This window comes from Chiloscyllium plagiosum, unplaced genomic scaffold (genome assembly GCF_037043375.1).
Source record: "Chiloscyllium plagiosum isolate Xiang-an unplaced genomic scaffold, Cpla_swu_hap1 HiC_scaffold_32, whole genome shotgun sequence".
Lineage (NCBI taxonomy): Eukaryota > Metazoa > Chordata > Chondrichthyes > Orectolobiformes > Hemiscylliidae > Chiloscyllium > Chiloscyllium plagiosum.
The window spans coordinates 35,347,007-35,363,890 of NW_028270170.1; the positions used below are offsets into that span (position 1 = coordinate 35,347,007).

At 40.4% G+C, this 16,884-nt stretch overlaps 1 protein-coding gene across 1 annotated transcript in view; it reads left to right on the top strand.

Annotated features, from left to right (window-relative positions):
- fam171a2a (family with sequence similarity 171 member A2a) overlaps positions 1–10,747 on the top strand; it is a 316,435-nt gene extending 305,688 nt beyond the window's left edge. Inside the window, exons 7-8 of the mRNA XM_043675236.2 lie at positions 1,046–1,169; positions 5,291–10,747. Coding sequence (XP_043531171.2) covers positions 1,046–1,169; positions 5,291–6,854 — 1,688 coding nt within the window. The 3' untranslated portion in view covers positions 6,855–10,747. The remainder of the gene's footprint in view (positions 1–1,045; positions 1,170–5,290) is intronic.
- Positions 10,748–16,884: the final 6,137 nt, after the last annotated feature.

The following is a 16,884-nucleotide window of genomic DNA, read 5'->3' on the forward strand; positions in this document are numbered from 1 at the left end:
TTAAAAGTCAACTATATTGCTGAGAGTCTGGAGTCACATATAAGCCAGACCCAGTGATGATGGCTAATTCCCTCAAGCCGATGAAGGTTTCATGCTCACCATGACTGAAATTAGCTTTCAATTTCAGCTTTTACTCATTGAATTTAAATTCAATCAGCTATCATAATGTTTCTGGATTACTACCCAGAGCTAGTTACCACCTAATGGCACTGTCACCCCAATCCTCACTTCACATGCATGCTGTCACTCTAGGACTCAGTGTACAGCTGGAACTATGTTTATTCTGTCAACTGAGGTTGTTCAAAAAATGTTTCAGTCGAAGGGATTTAAATGGAAAAGTTACAGACTTGACAACAGTAAAGTCTTCATGCTGGCAGCACACTGTTCATTTAGTGGGAAAAATACAATGCATATGGTAGAATTACTTTCTATAAATAGAATCTTGGCAAACTAAGACATCTACTATACTGTATATATCCTACATAACCTCATGATTAATGTTCCACAGTGTAGTAAGTGCAAATACTTCAGGCAGGCTAGAACTATCTCTTTAAAAAAAATAAACAAGGGATTTTAAAATATTTCTGGATGTAGTGCAGTTTTACAAATTTTCCCGCATTCTCCCCATCCTTAGGTTAAAAGTATTTTAAATGTCAGTTTGTGGTTAACTAGTAAAGCATAAAGGTTAATGATGAGGAAACTAACAAGGGAGATGTAAAATCGGCAGGAATTTCTCACCCGAAGGAGATTAGATGATAGAATAAGCAGCAATTATAGATGGGTTCAAGACATGATTGTCTTTCTGGATAAAGCAGGAACATTGGTGGGGAACAGGAGTTTTCCAAATAAAACAATGTTTGTGTTCCCAGATAGTCCTTGTGTGTCTATGTAAAACTGTGACGTTTACTTCCCACATTAACAATAAACAAAGGCACAAGGAACATTTTCAGAGGTTGGCATTGAATAATTTGTCTTCTTTGGTTATGCTGGCTTTCTTTTGAGTTTTATTACCTTGTAACTCTTTTTTTTTACTGTTTGTTTACAGCTGCAGTCAACCCCTCGAGGTTTGGAGATATCACAACCTACCACACCATATTTCTGCTCACCATTCTTGGAGCTATGGCCCTGTTGGTCCTGGTTCTACTGTGCTTGCTGCTCTATTACTGCAGGTAAACTGGTGTAGTTTTCTTGTTTCCTTGACAGTCTGTCTTTTATTTGTTTTCCTCTCTTTTTAACCCCTGCACTGACTTTATTCCCCGTCGAGAATCAGGATTCAGCTCACTTATTCATGATGGAGCAATATATGGTGGCTCAGTGATTAGCAATGCTGCCTCACAGCGCCAGGGACCTAGTTCAATTCCAGCTTTGGGTGACCGTCTGTCTGTGTGGAGTTTGCGCATTCTCATGGTGTCTGGCCTGGTTTCCTCCGGGTGATGTGGGTTTCCTCCCACAGTCCAAAGATGGGTTAGGTGGATTGGTTGTGCTGAATTGCCCACAATGTCCAGGGATGTGCAGGCTAGGTGGATTAACCATGGGAAATGTAGGTTTAGAGGGCTAGGGTAGTGGGCTGGGTCAGGATGGGATGCTCTTTTCAGGATCAGTGTGGACCCAATAACCTGCTTACACATTGTAGGGATTCTATGATGATTCTATTAATTGTCACTTATCAAATTAACCTTGTAATGCCTGACTATTAATTTTCTCAAGAAACCCTGCTGCAATTCTGTGAAGATTTACAACCTATTTATGTACTGAAGTTTTCAATACAATAGGGAAATAGGAAAAGCAAATGGAATGTCGGCCTTTATTTCCAAAGAAGTAGACTGTAAAAATGGGGGGTTTTGCTAAAACTATTCCAGGCACCTGCTGGAATACTGTCAATGGTTTTAAGCCCCAAATCGAAGGAATAGATATAGCAGCATTGGAGACAGTCAAGGGAAGTTTCAAAAGGAGGACAGGTTGAGTAAGTTGGATCTTTCTTCTAAACCCCAACGAAGAATGAGAGGCAAGCTTAGAGAAGCAAACAAGATTCTGAGGGGACTTTACAGGGTTGATGCCGAAAGGTTGATTTCCCCTTGTGGGAGATTCTAGGATCAGAAAATATAGCCTCAGAATGAGGGGTCGCACATTTAAGACTGAGATAAGGAAAACTTCTTCTGAGAGTAATGAACCTGTAGAATTCTTTATCCAAATGAAAATCAGTATAAATCAAACATGAGTTGGCAGACAGATTATGGTCAGTGTGTATTTTAAATTACAGGGTAAAATGATGCTCGATCTCTCAGATTTTTCACACCACTTTGCAACCACAAAGTCTTTCGACTGTATGAGCAACCTCTGATACAATTCCAGCTTGTTTTCTGGAGACTTTGAGCTGGATTTTCATTCCTAAAGTAAAGTGCTGCCGATATTGTCCCAGTTCATAACAAGAATGGAAAGCTCCTCCAGCCCTCCCCCTTCCCCATGCCCTTGCTAGGCCGAGGTGAGAAACGCCACACTATGAAACTTGACAAAACTGTCAGCCAAGAATAAAACCCCCTTGCGTGTTACCTCCCTGGAGACCAGGAAGCTGTCAGGACAAACTGATTAATGGCTTCAGATAGTGAAGCAAATTACCAGCATTAATAAGGGAATCCACAACAAGGAGACAGATTTTAAAATTAGTTCTAAGTAAACACAATGAATTTCTTCACCCAAAGAAATATAATTAAGATACAGAATTAATTAATTTATTTTAGAAGGGGAGAGTTACTTGAGTTAGGTGGAAAAGGAGCGGGATATTGAAATTGAGATTAAAATGGCACATCAGGCATTAATGACTTAATTTTGATCTTGTTTTTGGAACTTTATTTAATCATTCGCGCATCGTGTTAAATTTCTCAGTGTATGATTTTACAATGATCATAAAAGTTATGGATCCATTAAATCTACATTTCTTGAGCGTCATTTGCCAGAGGTTTTTCCCCAGGGCGGAAATGGCTATCACGACGGGGCATAATTATAAGGTGATTGGAGGAAGGTTTAGGGGCGATGTCAGAGGTAGGTTCTTTTCAGCGAAAGTGATGGGTGCGTGGAATGCACTGCCAGCAGTGGTAGTAGAGTCACATACATTAGGGATATTTAAGCCACTCTTGGATAGCCACATGGATGCTAGTAGAAAGTAGGATATGTAGGTTACTTTGATCTTAGAGTAGGATAAAAGGTCAGCACGACATCGAGGGCTTGTACTATGCTGTACTGTTCAATGTTCTTTCAACAGCCTTCCTCAAAACAATTTGGGCTGGATTTTTAGGTTCCATTGAGGGTAATATGGAAGTGGGAGGGGACGACAAATCATAATAATCACTGGGCTATTGTCAGAGGCCAGGCTGAAAGACCCCCTCTACCTGCATAAATTCACCTGTAGCCACAGTCCTCCCAATAAAGGGCTTACCCCTCCGCAGCTTAGCTGCTGAGGCCATTTTTAAAAATTTAATGTTTAGAAGGTTTGAGAGAGGGCACTTGCATCTTGGACTTCTCCTCATTTGATTGAAAAGGCAGTCTGCAATTGTCTCAGTGCTAAAGATCCAACATATTGTTCCACTCTGACCCCTCTTTTTAAAGAATGTGTGTATATAATTATAGCATTTTTCCTTTCAGTACCCAAACTCTGATGTGTGGCCTATAAATAAATGTTTCAAGTTCTATTGCATATCCTACTGCTAAAATCATTCAAAGCTGTGTTTTTTTGAAGTTCACCCAGAGCACATCAAGAACAGAATACACAGAGGAATGCAGGCATTGGGTTGAAAACCTGAATGGATCTCTAGGTTGGTAGCTCAAGCCCCACCTGCTGGAAACCAGTGCTCACTACAGCATGAAGGATTGAACCATTGAACCCTCAAAACATAAGGATAATATTGCAAATCCATGTTCTCGCAGACTGCCAGCCTGGAGAAAATCATAACTTTTCCACTTCTATTTTTAGTAGTGGCTCCTAAATATTTTGATAAAATGAACTTTTAAAATTGTGATTGAAGTGTTACACTGGAAAAAACTACATCAGGTCAGGCAGCATCTGAGGAGCAAGAGAATTGACATTTCAGGCTTAACCCTTCATCAGCACTGGTGAGGGGGAAGAGGGGTGCTGAGAAATGAATAGGGGTAGGGGGCTTGGGGAAAGGTAGTTGGGATGGCAATAGGTGGGCAAAGTTAGGAGGTGATTGTGATAGGTCGGTGGGAAGGAAGATGGATAGGTAGGTCAGGTCAAGAGGGCATAGCCAAGTCGGAGGGTTGGATCTGGGATGGAGTGAGGGGAGGGGATATTTGGAAACTGGTGAATTCAAAGTTGAGGCCGGGTGGTTGTAGGTTCCCGAAGCAGAAGATGAGGTGTTCCTCCTCCAGTTTGTGGGTAGCCTTGTGTAGGTGGTGGAGGAGGCCCAGAATGGACATGTCATCATGGGAGTAGGAGGGGGAGCTGAAATAGATGGCTGGAGGAAGATGGGGTTGGTTGGTGCGCACAGACCAGAGATGTTTCCTGAACTGGTCCCTGAGTTTGCACTCGGTTGGCTATGCCCTCTTGACCTGACCTATCTGTTCACCTTCCTTCCCACCTATTTGCTCCACACTTCCCACTGACCTATCACAATCAGTTCCTACCTTCACAGACCTATCGCCATTCCAACTACCTTTTCCCCCAGCCCTACCCCCTTCTCCCTCCTCACTCCTGATGAGGGGTCCAGCCCGAACCTGTTGACTCTCTTGTTCCTCAGATGGTGCCTGACTTGCTGTGCTTTTTCCAGCGCCACACTTTATTGACTCTTCCTTCTCCAGCATCTGCAGTCCTCACTGTCTCCAAATTGAAATCATGCAGTCACTTGAGATACAACAATGCAATAGTGGATGCTGGAGATCTGAAACAAACAAAAATAGAATTTGCAGGAGAAACTCAGCAGGTCTGACATTATCTGTGAAGAGAAAGTAGGTTTAACATTGAGTCTAGTGACCCTTTCAATTCATTGGAAGATATAGGTATATTTTGAAAATTTCAAAAAAGGTTAGATTATATTTTATTATTAATATATTTAAACAAAATTAACTTCTGCATGGAATTATCAGTTATAATACTGTTTCATTTTATGTCATGTTACATTTTCAGTCATTCAGTCTAGTGCTTTAAATTGCTGTATTTGAAATGTTGCCTATGCCCTGCAGTATGTTTGAAAGTACTTACCATGTTCAGTCATTTTAATGTAAATATGATGGTTTTTAAACTTGTAGTAGATTTAGTAATGGAATTTTTATTTAACAGGAGAAGATGTCTAAAACCACGCCAACAGCACAGAAAATTACAGATCACTTCGACTTTAGACAGCTCCAAGAAGGACCAAGCCACCTCCATGTCTCACATTAATTTGATCAGCACCAGCCACTTGGAATCAGTGTCCTCCAATGGGGATATGGATGTCCACACACCCATCCTGAAATCAGCCTTCAGTACATCTCGAGAGTTTGAGAATTCCCGAGAAGAGTTCTTCAAGCAGATTCCATACAGGGACTCCAGCCAAAAGATGAGGCACATCAGCAAGGCATCCACTGACACGTTAGCTCATCGAGGAAATTCTAAAGATGACTACCGTAGGACAGTGGAGAGCTTCCCATTGAAAGTTGCAAGGTCCATGGATGCTTCTGGAGAGTTGGAACCACCTTTAATGGACGACTACAGGCGAAGCTATAGCTCAATGGTTGCCCAACAACCGATGGATGAAAAAGGCAGAGAAGGTCATGCGCGACGCATCTTAGCAGAAAGCAAACTTTGTGCAAATGATCCACCCTCCCCTCCACCACTGCCACCACCTTTTGAATCCCTCATTGGCCACAAAATGGATAATAAGCCCTCAGAATACATGATGTCCCAGTCTGTGGATCACCTGGCTAGGCCTACAACACTGTCCCAGCCAGGCCAACTCATCTTCTGCGGTTCTATCGATCACATGAAGGACAACATGTACAGAAATGTAATGCCTACTTTAGTCATACCTGCCCATTATATGGGATTAACTTCCGATTATCCTTGCATGGATCAGTCAGCAGCCATAGGGACAGAACAGTTGGAGATGAAAGGGGCTCAGGTGGGAGGGTCCATGTCCCATCAGCACGGCCCTCAACAGTATCAGCATCAGCAAGTACAACAACCGACCCCACCATCCGATGATGGAGAAGGCAAAGGATGGGGCCCTCACTCCTCTTCCATGACTGGCCCGATGGCAGTATTACTGAATGAGTCAGCAATGGCACAGATGAATGGAGAACTGCAAGCACTCACTGAAAAGAAGTTCTTGGAGTTGGGGGTAAAACCTCAACATCCCAGAGCTTGGTTTGTCTCACTGGATGGGCGATCCAATGCTCACGTCCGGCATTCTTACATCGATTTACAGACGGGAGAAAGGATCGGAAGCAATGATGCTAGCTTAGATTCTGGCGTTGACGTGAATGAGACCAAGCCTGGCAAAAAAGCAAAAGAGGATCATGAGCGGCCCCCTCCTGGAGGCATGGCCTATGGTAAACTGGCTTACATGGATGATCCAGAGCAGAGCAGCAGCGAAAGCAGAACAGCTGTCTGTTCTCCAGAGGATAACTCCCTCACCCCATTGCTTGAAGAGACTTCTGAACACAGGGAAACACTTCATCGGCGGGATCGCAGCAGAGGTAACAGTATGAGGAGCAGTACTAGCGAGATTCACAGGGATTCGACCACTAGCCCAGAGGAAGAAATGCAAGATCCCTCTGAAGGGGCAGATGACCAAGGTGAGAATAAAAAGAGCCCCTGGCAGAAAAGGGAGGAGAGACCTTTGATGGTTTTTAATTTGAAGTGAACAGCGGACTTACTTTCCCAAGACCTTGAACAAAATCTTCAAGTGTCTGAAAATGCATCAGCAACCCAACAGAAAATTTGAGCACAAACAAAACGAAAACGGCAAAGTCTGAACCAACAATCTCCAGCGGCCTCGAGAAAATGCAGACCAAGGAAGAGTTGAAAGCAGCAATCTACTTCTCCCAGAATTTGTGCTTTTGTTTTTTTTGCAAAGCTGAAGAAATTTTTGAGAGAAAGAGGGAGAACAACCCCAGTGACAAAACTGCAAGTCTTCTGTAAGGGCAGTTGGAACATGCATTAATGTTGTCTTTAATACTGAGTTTCTGTGAAGAGAAAATGCCAGTGTGGTTTCAGCCCTCACAAAAAAAAAACTCAGTACCTGTTTTTCCTGAGGAAGATGAAGACACTATATAAAGGTTAGGTCCTTTTGTTACTTTAATTGGAACAACCCTACCAAATGAAGCATTTTCTTGCTTGAGGAGCAGTAATTTTACATGTCACAATGTTTTTGAATAGGAGCTTTTTATTTGGAAGGTACTTTGTTTCTTTTTCCTCGTGTATTGTACTTTCCTTAACTTGACCTGAAACCAATCCCAGTAGCAGACCATATAGACCTGGTCCAGTACTCTCCAAGTGCCTTCTTTATGTCTAAGTTGTGCAAAAAGGAGGGAAAGCAACACTTGTGCTGATATAAGGTGACAGGCGACGATGAAGAGCCTAATATTAGGAAGTTGGAATTTATACATATTTTATAAGTGTGACATTCAATATGTGCAGAAACAGTAAAATGAACCATAGCCCAGTTACAGTTTACCACTGTGGTTTTTGATAGATTGCAGCCAACCTGCCAGGTAAGAGAAATAATCACAGGTACAATGAATTCAAGTGCTGTTTTATATTTAAATGTATTAGTTACGTCAAGATGAATTGTTCAATTAATATATGTGAAAGAAATGACTAGTAGCCTGATGCCCATAGAAATTATCTGGCCCATGAATCATGGATTAGTGTGATTTCTTGTGTAAATCATCCAGTATTCATAATGACTCCTTTAGATTGCTTCAGAATCAAACAAAGTACCTACTGAGCACATTATCCCTGCACTTGTTACAAAGGATATATATTTGACCGAGTAAAGTGTAGGAGGGCCTAACTTATTTGAACAGAGGGCTGCATTTTCAAACCTCCTGCCTGAAGATCAAGAAGTGATTTTACTCTCATGAAAACAGTTTGCAATAGCAAGGGGACGTTAGTGATTGCAATGTTCAGTGGGCCTAAATTGAAGCAGCCCTGAACACTGGCGAGGGGCCATTTTAAATTAAGACCGGTTACCTGTGAGGACTATGGGTCTGTATCTGCCATTTTATTGAGCTGTCTAGACGAGATTAATAACTTAACAATCAGCAGCAATTTCCTAAATCTGATTGGGATGAGGCCCCTCCATCAGAGATTCATAAAATTAGCATGGGCCACTGCCATTGAGACACCATCTGTTCCCCCACTCCAATTCATGACCACATTCAAGGACTGCAAAGATACCCAGGCACAGCAATGCCCCTATGTGTGATAAAAGGCTTCTGCATTCAATAGACCATCAATCTATGTGAAATAAATATCTTCACAAAAAATGAATTAGCTGAAAGAAAATCAAAACTAAGTGAATGTTAAGATAATTCTGTTACTATTAAATTTGTAGTTCATTGGACAACACAAAGAATATTGATATAAATGTAATAAAGCATTTAATTTGGGACCTCCAATGAGTATTCACTAATAAGACCTTACAGATACAAATAAACAGAGCATAATTGGATAAATGCAGCTCCAAAATCAGTCAAGAAGCTCGACACCATCCAGGACAAAGTAGCTCGACCAGGACTCCATCCACCACCTTCAACATTCACTCCCTTCACTATACAAACCCAATACACATGACTATGACAAAATCCACTACATCGCACCTTCAGCAGTACCTTCCAAACCTGTGACCTCTACCATCTAGAACAACAAAGGTAGCAAATACTATTATCTGCAAGTTTCCATCTCAGCTACACACCACCCTGACTTGCACTGGGTCAAAATCCAGAAACTCTGTTTCTGACAACACTTTAAAGTCCCCACATCTCCAAGGACTGCAGCCGCTCAAAGATGACACCTTTTTCAGAGCAATTAGGGATGGGTAATAAATGTTGATAGCCAATAGTGACCAAATCCCATAGACAAATTAAAAACAAAGCTGCAGAGATTGCATTTGACACATTTTGTTACCTTTTATGAAAAAGTGTTGCAGTGCGGTTTATGAGTACTCATTGCCTTTTCAACTGATAGACTTGGGTTCAAACCCCAGTCTGGTCGAGTGGCATAAAAGGCTTCCTTGGCTACCAATTGAAAGGAGCCCTGGAACTCTTTACCTGCAGATTGTAATATACTGCCTCACAGCGCAAGACCCATCGTTATTGTAATCAAAGGTGCTAAGATGATTGGATGGAAATTGTTTGGTAAGGTTTAAGACTTAATACAGTGTTTACTTTATCTCACCAAGCTATGTTTGTCTGAGTGTGAAGATGATGGTGCAAAAACAAGGATGTGATATTCCAGTTCTCATCTCTGATGTTGCTAGGTTCAAAGATGTATAGAACTGTCAGATATTGCATGGCACCTGAAATGAAATTAATCACTACGATATCTAGTTTTAAAAAGTAATGTTCTCATCTGTCCAAGACAGTGATAACACCAAGTTTACTAATTCATATTCAAAGCTTTTATTTTTTATTTTGAAATGAACATTCCTAAATGCACATCCTATTGTTGGTTAAGAGAAGATATACAGCCATACCAAATTTTAACTGACATATTCTAACAGGCTGTTGAATATATGAATAATCCAAAGTAAGCAGTACATGTCCTTGCACTGACAAAAATATAAAAAGCTGAAGACTGGAATTTAAACATTGGATTCAAGCGTTCAGGAAGTATCCAGTACCCATAGTGATTACATTTCTTGTGCTACCAAGGACATTTAAATGCAGCTTAAAAAAATTGGATTTGATGTAGAATGAAAGCAACCTGCTTCTTAATTCATATTCAACTAGGTTTTGAATTGGAGTCCAACCTGCAGTACTGATTCACCTCTTCTGTTAACATTAAAAACAATCCGAAAATGACCTTTCACTGTTTGCAACACTCCATATTGTGATGTGCTCAGCAACAAACAATGAATGATCAGTAATAAATTGACCCTCTTCGAATTAAAGATCTAATAAACAGGAGCATAGCACGTGGAATCAGCCAGTTAGTTTTATAACCTTAGCTCAAACCCATGTGCCCCCATGGTGAGTCTCGCACCACAAGATCACCTTGTAATCTAGACTAGACCAAAAGTATATTAAGCAATGTTTTATTTTATTCTGTTTAAAAAGGCGTGTTAAAATTGAGGGGGCAACCTTTCCTGTTAATGCACATATTAAGCTATGTAATTTTAGGCTCAAAATAAGTGCTACTTTAAGGGTTATTGGGATTGTTATTGTGGACCTGTTGCTTTTTTTAAAAAAAAACCTAATAGACAGTTGTCTTGTGATCATTTCAAATCTCCTTTTGCAAAGTTCATGTCATTGAATTGTCTCCAATGCTGTGCCACAACAGAGGTAAGATGAATGACTTGGACATATTGTACGTATGGCTACATTTTAAATTGATTAGTGCTAGTGACTCTTGTGTCTTTTGTTTGACTGTTGACCACGTTTTTTTTTAAACAAGGTGGTCTTAAACAGAGATGTGTGCTTGGTATCCAGTTTGCTCTTTTCAAAGAAAACATGGTCAAAATTCTGTGCAATCTTTTTTGCTTGTTCCTAAAGTTGTTAATACAAAGCTTATTAAAAATGTTTGAGAAATGAATCCAGCTTCTCTTTGTTGTTGAACTAGTGTTGAAATTTAATGTATGCAAAATTGTTTATGAATTGGTATAATAACTGACCTTTCTTAGGGCCAAACCCTCCCCAACTCCAAACAGATCCAAGGAATGCAGCCCAGAAAGCTGTGTTTTTTTGCTGAATTAGTCAACCTGTACCAGTGGATAGAGAACTAGTTCAGAGGCTAAAGTTAATAACTGTTCATCATAACTTGAAGTTAAAGGTAGTAATTTTCAAACAGGTACAGAAATATGAAAGAGAGAGATTTCTACTAGGGTGGAAGGTAGGATTATTTAAACAGAAAGAGTTTCTCCAAGTAATGTGCGAAATTAACACTTACACCTCCTAAGCTCTCCACCCATTCTCCATATTTCTCAAAATATTGTCTTGCACTTAAGATGAGAGATATTAGGAGCATAGAGAGCACTTTCTATTAGATTCCTCAAGTCAGGTGATTATGACAATTACACAACAAATAAAGGCATCTTCCTCCTGTTCCCAAACCAACAACTGCAAGTATGCTCTTTCTTCCAATTTTCATAGCAACAGATGAACATTGAATTTTTAATGTCTTTATTATCCAGGAAGCATTAAAGGAAATGGAGCAAAGGTGAAGAACTTACAGATTGGCCACAATCTCATCGAAAGGCAGGAAAGACTATGGGTGCTGTTCTTATATTCATAACCATCCTTTCACTTATTTTGAGCAAGTGTGCCAAATTGTGCTGAGCTATAGGCTGTTTTATAGTGCAGATCTTCCACCAGGTGTGAACTTAAGATGATACACACTCTTAGGACCACTGCAGTCAATAAACAGAACAGCCTTGACCCTGAAAAAGACCATTCTGTAACCTAAAGCTGCACCCAGTTTCTGCCTCACCACCCAACCACTAATTCCCTTTGAGAAAGAATCCATGAATGCAGCAGACACATGTACGCCCGATGCAGAAATATGGGACTATCTCCTTAATCTGGAGAATTGACCACTACCTCAGATTTACAACACTCAGACCCCATTTAGTACCAGGGACTTTTGCCTTTTGACATCAAAGTCTCTTCATCACCTACCACTTCAATTTTATTTCCACCCAACATAGGTCATCAGTTATAAAAATAGGACTCTCTCCTCCTCTCAGTAAGGGGACCTAGGTCATTCATATCTGTCTTTTACCTAGAGCGTCCTTCTTGGGTTTCTTTCTTCTAAATGATGTAGAACATTTACTTAAAAGTACACAATCTGACTTGTGTACATGGCTATTCACAATTGTTAATGGCTTTAAGCAAATTGTGTTCTGTAACTCCACTTTCCTGCCCTCTTACTAATTAAAAAGCTGTCTCTTCCTTCAATTTAATCAATGTTCCAGCATCCATCACACTATAGTAGTGAATTCCACATACTCTCAACCTCTCCTCATCTCGGTTTTAAATCTGCTTCCCATTATTCTAAAAGCAAGACCTCTCATTCTGGTCTTCCCCACAAGGAGACATCCTCTCTGTTTATTTTGTCAATTCCCTTTAGCATCTTTATACACCTCAATTAGATTTCCTCTCATTGTTCTAAAACTCCAGAAGTGTAGGCCTAAACTGCTGAGACTGTCTTCTTAAGTCAAACTCCTCACCTCTGGATTCAATCCAGTGAACCTTCTCTGAACAGCCTCCAATGCAACCACATCCTCCCTCAAATATGAGGACCAAGTATGTATGTAGTTCTCCAAGTGTGGTCTCTCTAATGCCTTGAACACTTGCAGCAACATTTCCCAACTTTATTACCATATTTCTTGAACAATAAATGTCAAAATTCCATTTGTTTTCTTGATTACCTCCTATACTTCCATATTTCTGTGATTTATGCACAAGGACATCCGGTTCCCTCTATACCCAAACACTGAAATTACTCTCCATTTAGATAAGTTGCCTTTCTATTCCCTTGATAAAAATGGATAACCTCACAGATATGCATGCTAAACGATACGTGACAAGTCATGGCCCATTCACTATCTATATCAGTTTGTAAATTTAGTATCTCTTCATTGCAACTTACTTTCCCATTGATTTTTGTCATGACAATTTGGCTACAGCTCTATCCCTGCATCCAATCATCATAAAGTTTGTAAATAGTTGGGTACCCAAAAACCAAATCCTATGGCACCCCACTAGTTACATCTTGCTGATGCATTAATACAGACTCTCTGCCTTCTGTTAGACAAGGATTGAGGCTTACCTAACTAATAAATTACTCCTAACCCCACATGACCTTAGGTTCAGAGCAGCAGCCTGGGGGTTCAGTTTATTGTACTCTTGTCATGGAGCGACATGTTTTCAGTATTAAGTCCCTTTCTTAGTTTTGAGGTGAACTCTTCAATACAGTACTGAAGTAGTGCTGCACTGTCAGGAATTCTGTCTTTTGGATGAAATGGTAAACTGAGGCCTCAATTTCCTCCTGAAGTGGAAATAAAAGATTCTATGACACTGTTTCAAAGGCGAACAGGGAGTCAGCCATGTGGCCTAGCCATTATTCATGTATCAATCAATTACAAAAACTAGATGATTTGTTATGATGCTTTTGTAGGAATGAGTTGAATGCAAATTGGCTGCTGTATTGCCGATAATTAGAATACTTAAAGTAGTTAATTGACTGTAAAGCACTCAGATGTCCAGTGGTTGTGCAACTATGCAAATACATGTTATTCTTTCTTTACCTTTGAAATTCAGGCCAAGTCGTTGCTGAAGCATAGATTAGAGTTGTACATCTGGATCATTCGGAAGACTCGACACAGCTGACTGTGAATTTGTCAGGCAGTTTGAAAATTCTGATGGGCAATTATCCGGCATCTGAAATCCTTTGAAAAAGTTGGAGTGACTTCAGGGAGCTTCAATTGACTGACTAGACAGCGAAGAAAGTGTAACAGGAATTAAAACTGAAAACTCATGAAATCGCCCCTCCGGTGACAGACAGAATCCTTGATCTGACCAGACACACACTTCCCAATCTCCCAACCCAGCCACTCCTTTTCCAGCCTATCTCCCAAACAGCTTAAACACTTGCCTTCTTTCGGCAGATGTCAAAAGTGGCCCCAAGACTTTGAAACTTTGGGAAATGGCAGCAAGCGTTTAACTGCCATTGTCTACATGGACTGAATCAGAGGTTTACAGCAGACCCTATCCAAAACTCATCTAGTTCCACCTGCCAGCACATGGACCATTCTCTCTCTAAACCCTTCCTAATCATATACCCATCCACATGCCTTTTCAATGTTGCAATTGTACCAGCCTCCACCACTTCCTCTGGCAGCTCATTCCATACGTGTACCACCCTCTGTGTGAAAACATTGCTCCTTCCATCTCTTTTATATCTTTCCCCTCTCAACAATGCCCTCTAGTTCTGGACTCCCTCACTCCAGAGAAAAGACCTTGTCTATTTATCCTATCCATGCCACTCATGATTTTATAAACCTCTATAAGGTCACCCCTCAGCCTCCGACGCTCCAGGAGAAAAAGCCCCAGCCTATTCAACCTCTCCCTATAGCTCAAACCCTGGCAACATCCTTATAAATCTTTTCTGAACCCTTTCAAGTTTCACAACATCTTTCCGATAGGAAGGAGACCAGAATTGCATGCAATATTCCAACAGTGGCCTAACCGATGTCCTGTACAGCTGCAACATGACCTCCCAACTCCTGTACTCAAACTCTGACCAATAAAGGAAAGCATACCAAACATCTCTTTCACTATCCTATCTACCTGCTACTCTACTTTTAAGGAACTATGAACTTGCACTCTAAGGTCTCTTTGTTCAGCAACACATCCCCTAGGACATAACCATTAAATGTATAAGTCCTGCCCTGATTTGTTTTTTCAAAATGCAGCATCTCACATTTATCTAAATTAAATTCCATCTGCCACTCCTCAGCCTATTAATTCATCTGATCAGGATCCCATTGTACTCTGAGGTAATCTCCTTTGCTGTCCAGTATGTCACCAATTTTGGTGTCATCTCCAAACTTGCTAACTATACTCCAATATTTACAGCCAAATCCTTTATATAAATGATGAAAAGTGGAGCCAGCACTGATCCTTGATCACACTGCTTCAGCTCAAAGGCTTCCAGCAATGAAATTAGTTATCCAATTTGATTTCAATTAAACATAAATAGAACAGCAAATGTGGAACTTGAAAATATAGCAGGCCCAAACCAAAAAAAAAGGACTCAGGTGATATAGTTTCAAGCTGAAAACACGTTTGCACAATGCATATAATCTCTCTCTCCCCCATATATGACCTAGAATGTTTTAGAATTGCAACAAAGCAACTCCCACTTTATTTTTTTAGTTGTAAAGAGATACAATGCAAAATGTACTGTAGTTTGGTATGTAACAGAATTAAAATGTTAAAACTTGGATAAAGGTAATTTAATTTTATAAAGCCCTTATTTCTGAAGTGACAAACTGTGGCACACTCCCAGCATAAAGGCATAGGGTTTTTAACCACACAGCAAGAAGCCCTTTGTGTGTGTGTGAACATGGTCATCAAACTTCCATCTATTCTAATCCTACTTTCCAGCACCTGGTTTGCAGTCTTGTATATTATTGTGTTTTAAGTGCTCATTTAAATAGTACTTAAACATTGAGGGTTGCTGCCTCTTCCACCCTTTTGGGCAGTCATTTCCAGATACTCTTCGTAGGACTTTTGATCTTTTATTAATAAATTCTGTCTCCTATTATCCAACCCCATTAGCTACCTGATGAAGGAGCAGTCCAAAAGCAAGTACTTCCAAATAAACCTGTTGGATTATAGCCTGTGTTGTGTGATTTTTAACATTTGACTTAAAAGGTAAGTTTCCCATATGCCTTTCCAACAACTTTATTTATCTGTCCTCCCAGAAAGCTTTACCTCTCACTCTTCAGGATTAAATTCCATTTGCCAATGTTCTGCCCATCTGAAGAGCCTATCTACATAGAATCCCTATAATGTGGAAGCAGGCTATTTGACCCATCAATCATCCAAAAGAGCTTCTCACCCAGACTCAACACCATATCCCATAACCCTGCATCTACCATGGCCAATCCACCCATTCTTCATTTCTTTGCACTGTAGGAAGAAACCAGAGCACCTGGAAGAAACCGATGCAGACATGAGAATGTGCAAACCTGACAGAGACAGTTGCTTGAGAGTAGAATCAAACTCTGGTCCCTGTTAGTGCTAACCACTGAGTCATGATGCCACCCCCATCTAGACCCATATCATCCAACCAACAATTTTCATGTTATCTTCAAATTTACTGATCATACCTCATGTCCAGATCATTAATGTTCATAACATACATCAAGGGATCCAGCAGTGAACCCTATGGTACACCACTGGACATCAGCTTCTAGTCACAAAAATGCTCTACTCTTGCAACAATCACCCTTTGTTTCCTACTACTCAGCCAATTTGACAAATGCCCTCAATCCTTGAAGATCTTAGGTCTTGCATGACAAGATGATTAAGAAGCTTAAAAAATCCATGTACTCTACTGCAACTGCACTCCCCTCATCTATACACCCAGTCACCATCTTGAAAAATTTAACAATCAGTTAGACATGATCTCTTGCCTTTAAAGCCATGCTGACTATCCTGGATTAATCAAGGATAATCAATGTGATACTAGGGAAGGATGGGGGATAAACCAGGAAACAACAGGTCCATGAGCCTAACATCTCGAACAGGAAAATCATGGGAAATTAATTCTATTCTTCAGTTTATCCCTATCACTCTTCTTGAATAATGGTACCACATTAGCTATGTTCCAGTGCTTTGACTAGAGTAAGGGTGCCAAGGGGGATATAAAAATTACTGTCGGAGCCCCTGCAATTTCCTCGTTGCCTCCTACAACAGGCTTAGATACAACTCAAATAGGCCAGGACGTTTGTCCACTGTCAAGCCTACTGAAACCATTAATAACTCCTCCCTCTCAATGTTAATTTGGCCAAGTGTATCATAGTCCCTCCCCCTGATTTCTAGATCTACATCATCCTTCTCTATTGTGGATACAAATACAAAGTACTTATTTAAAATCTAAGCAATGACTTCTGGCACAATAATACAAATATTTTAAGTTTAGGTGGAAGTAGTACTATTGTC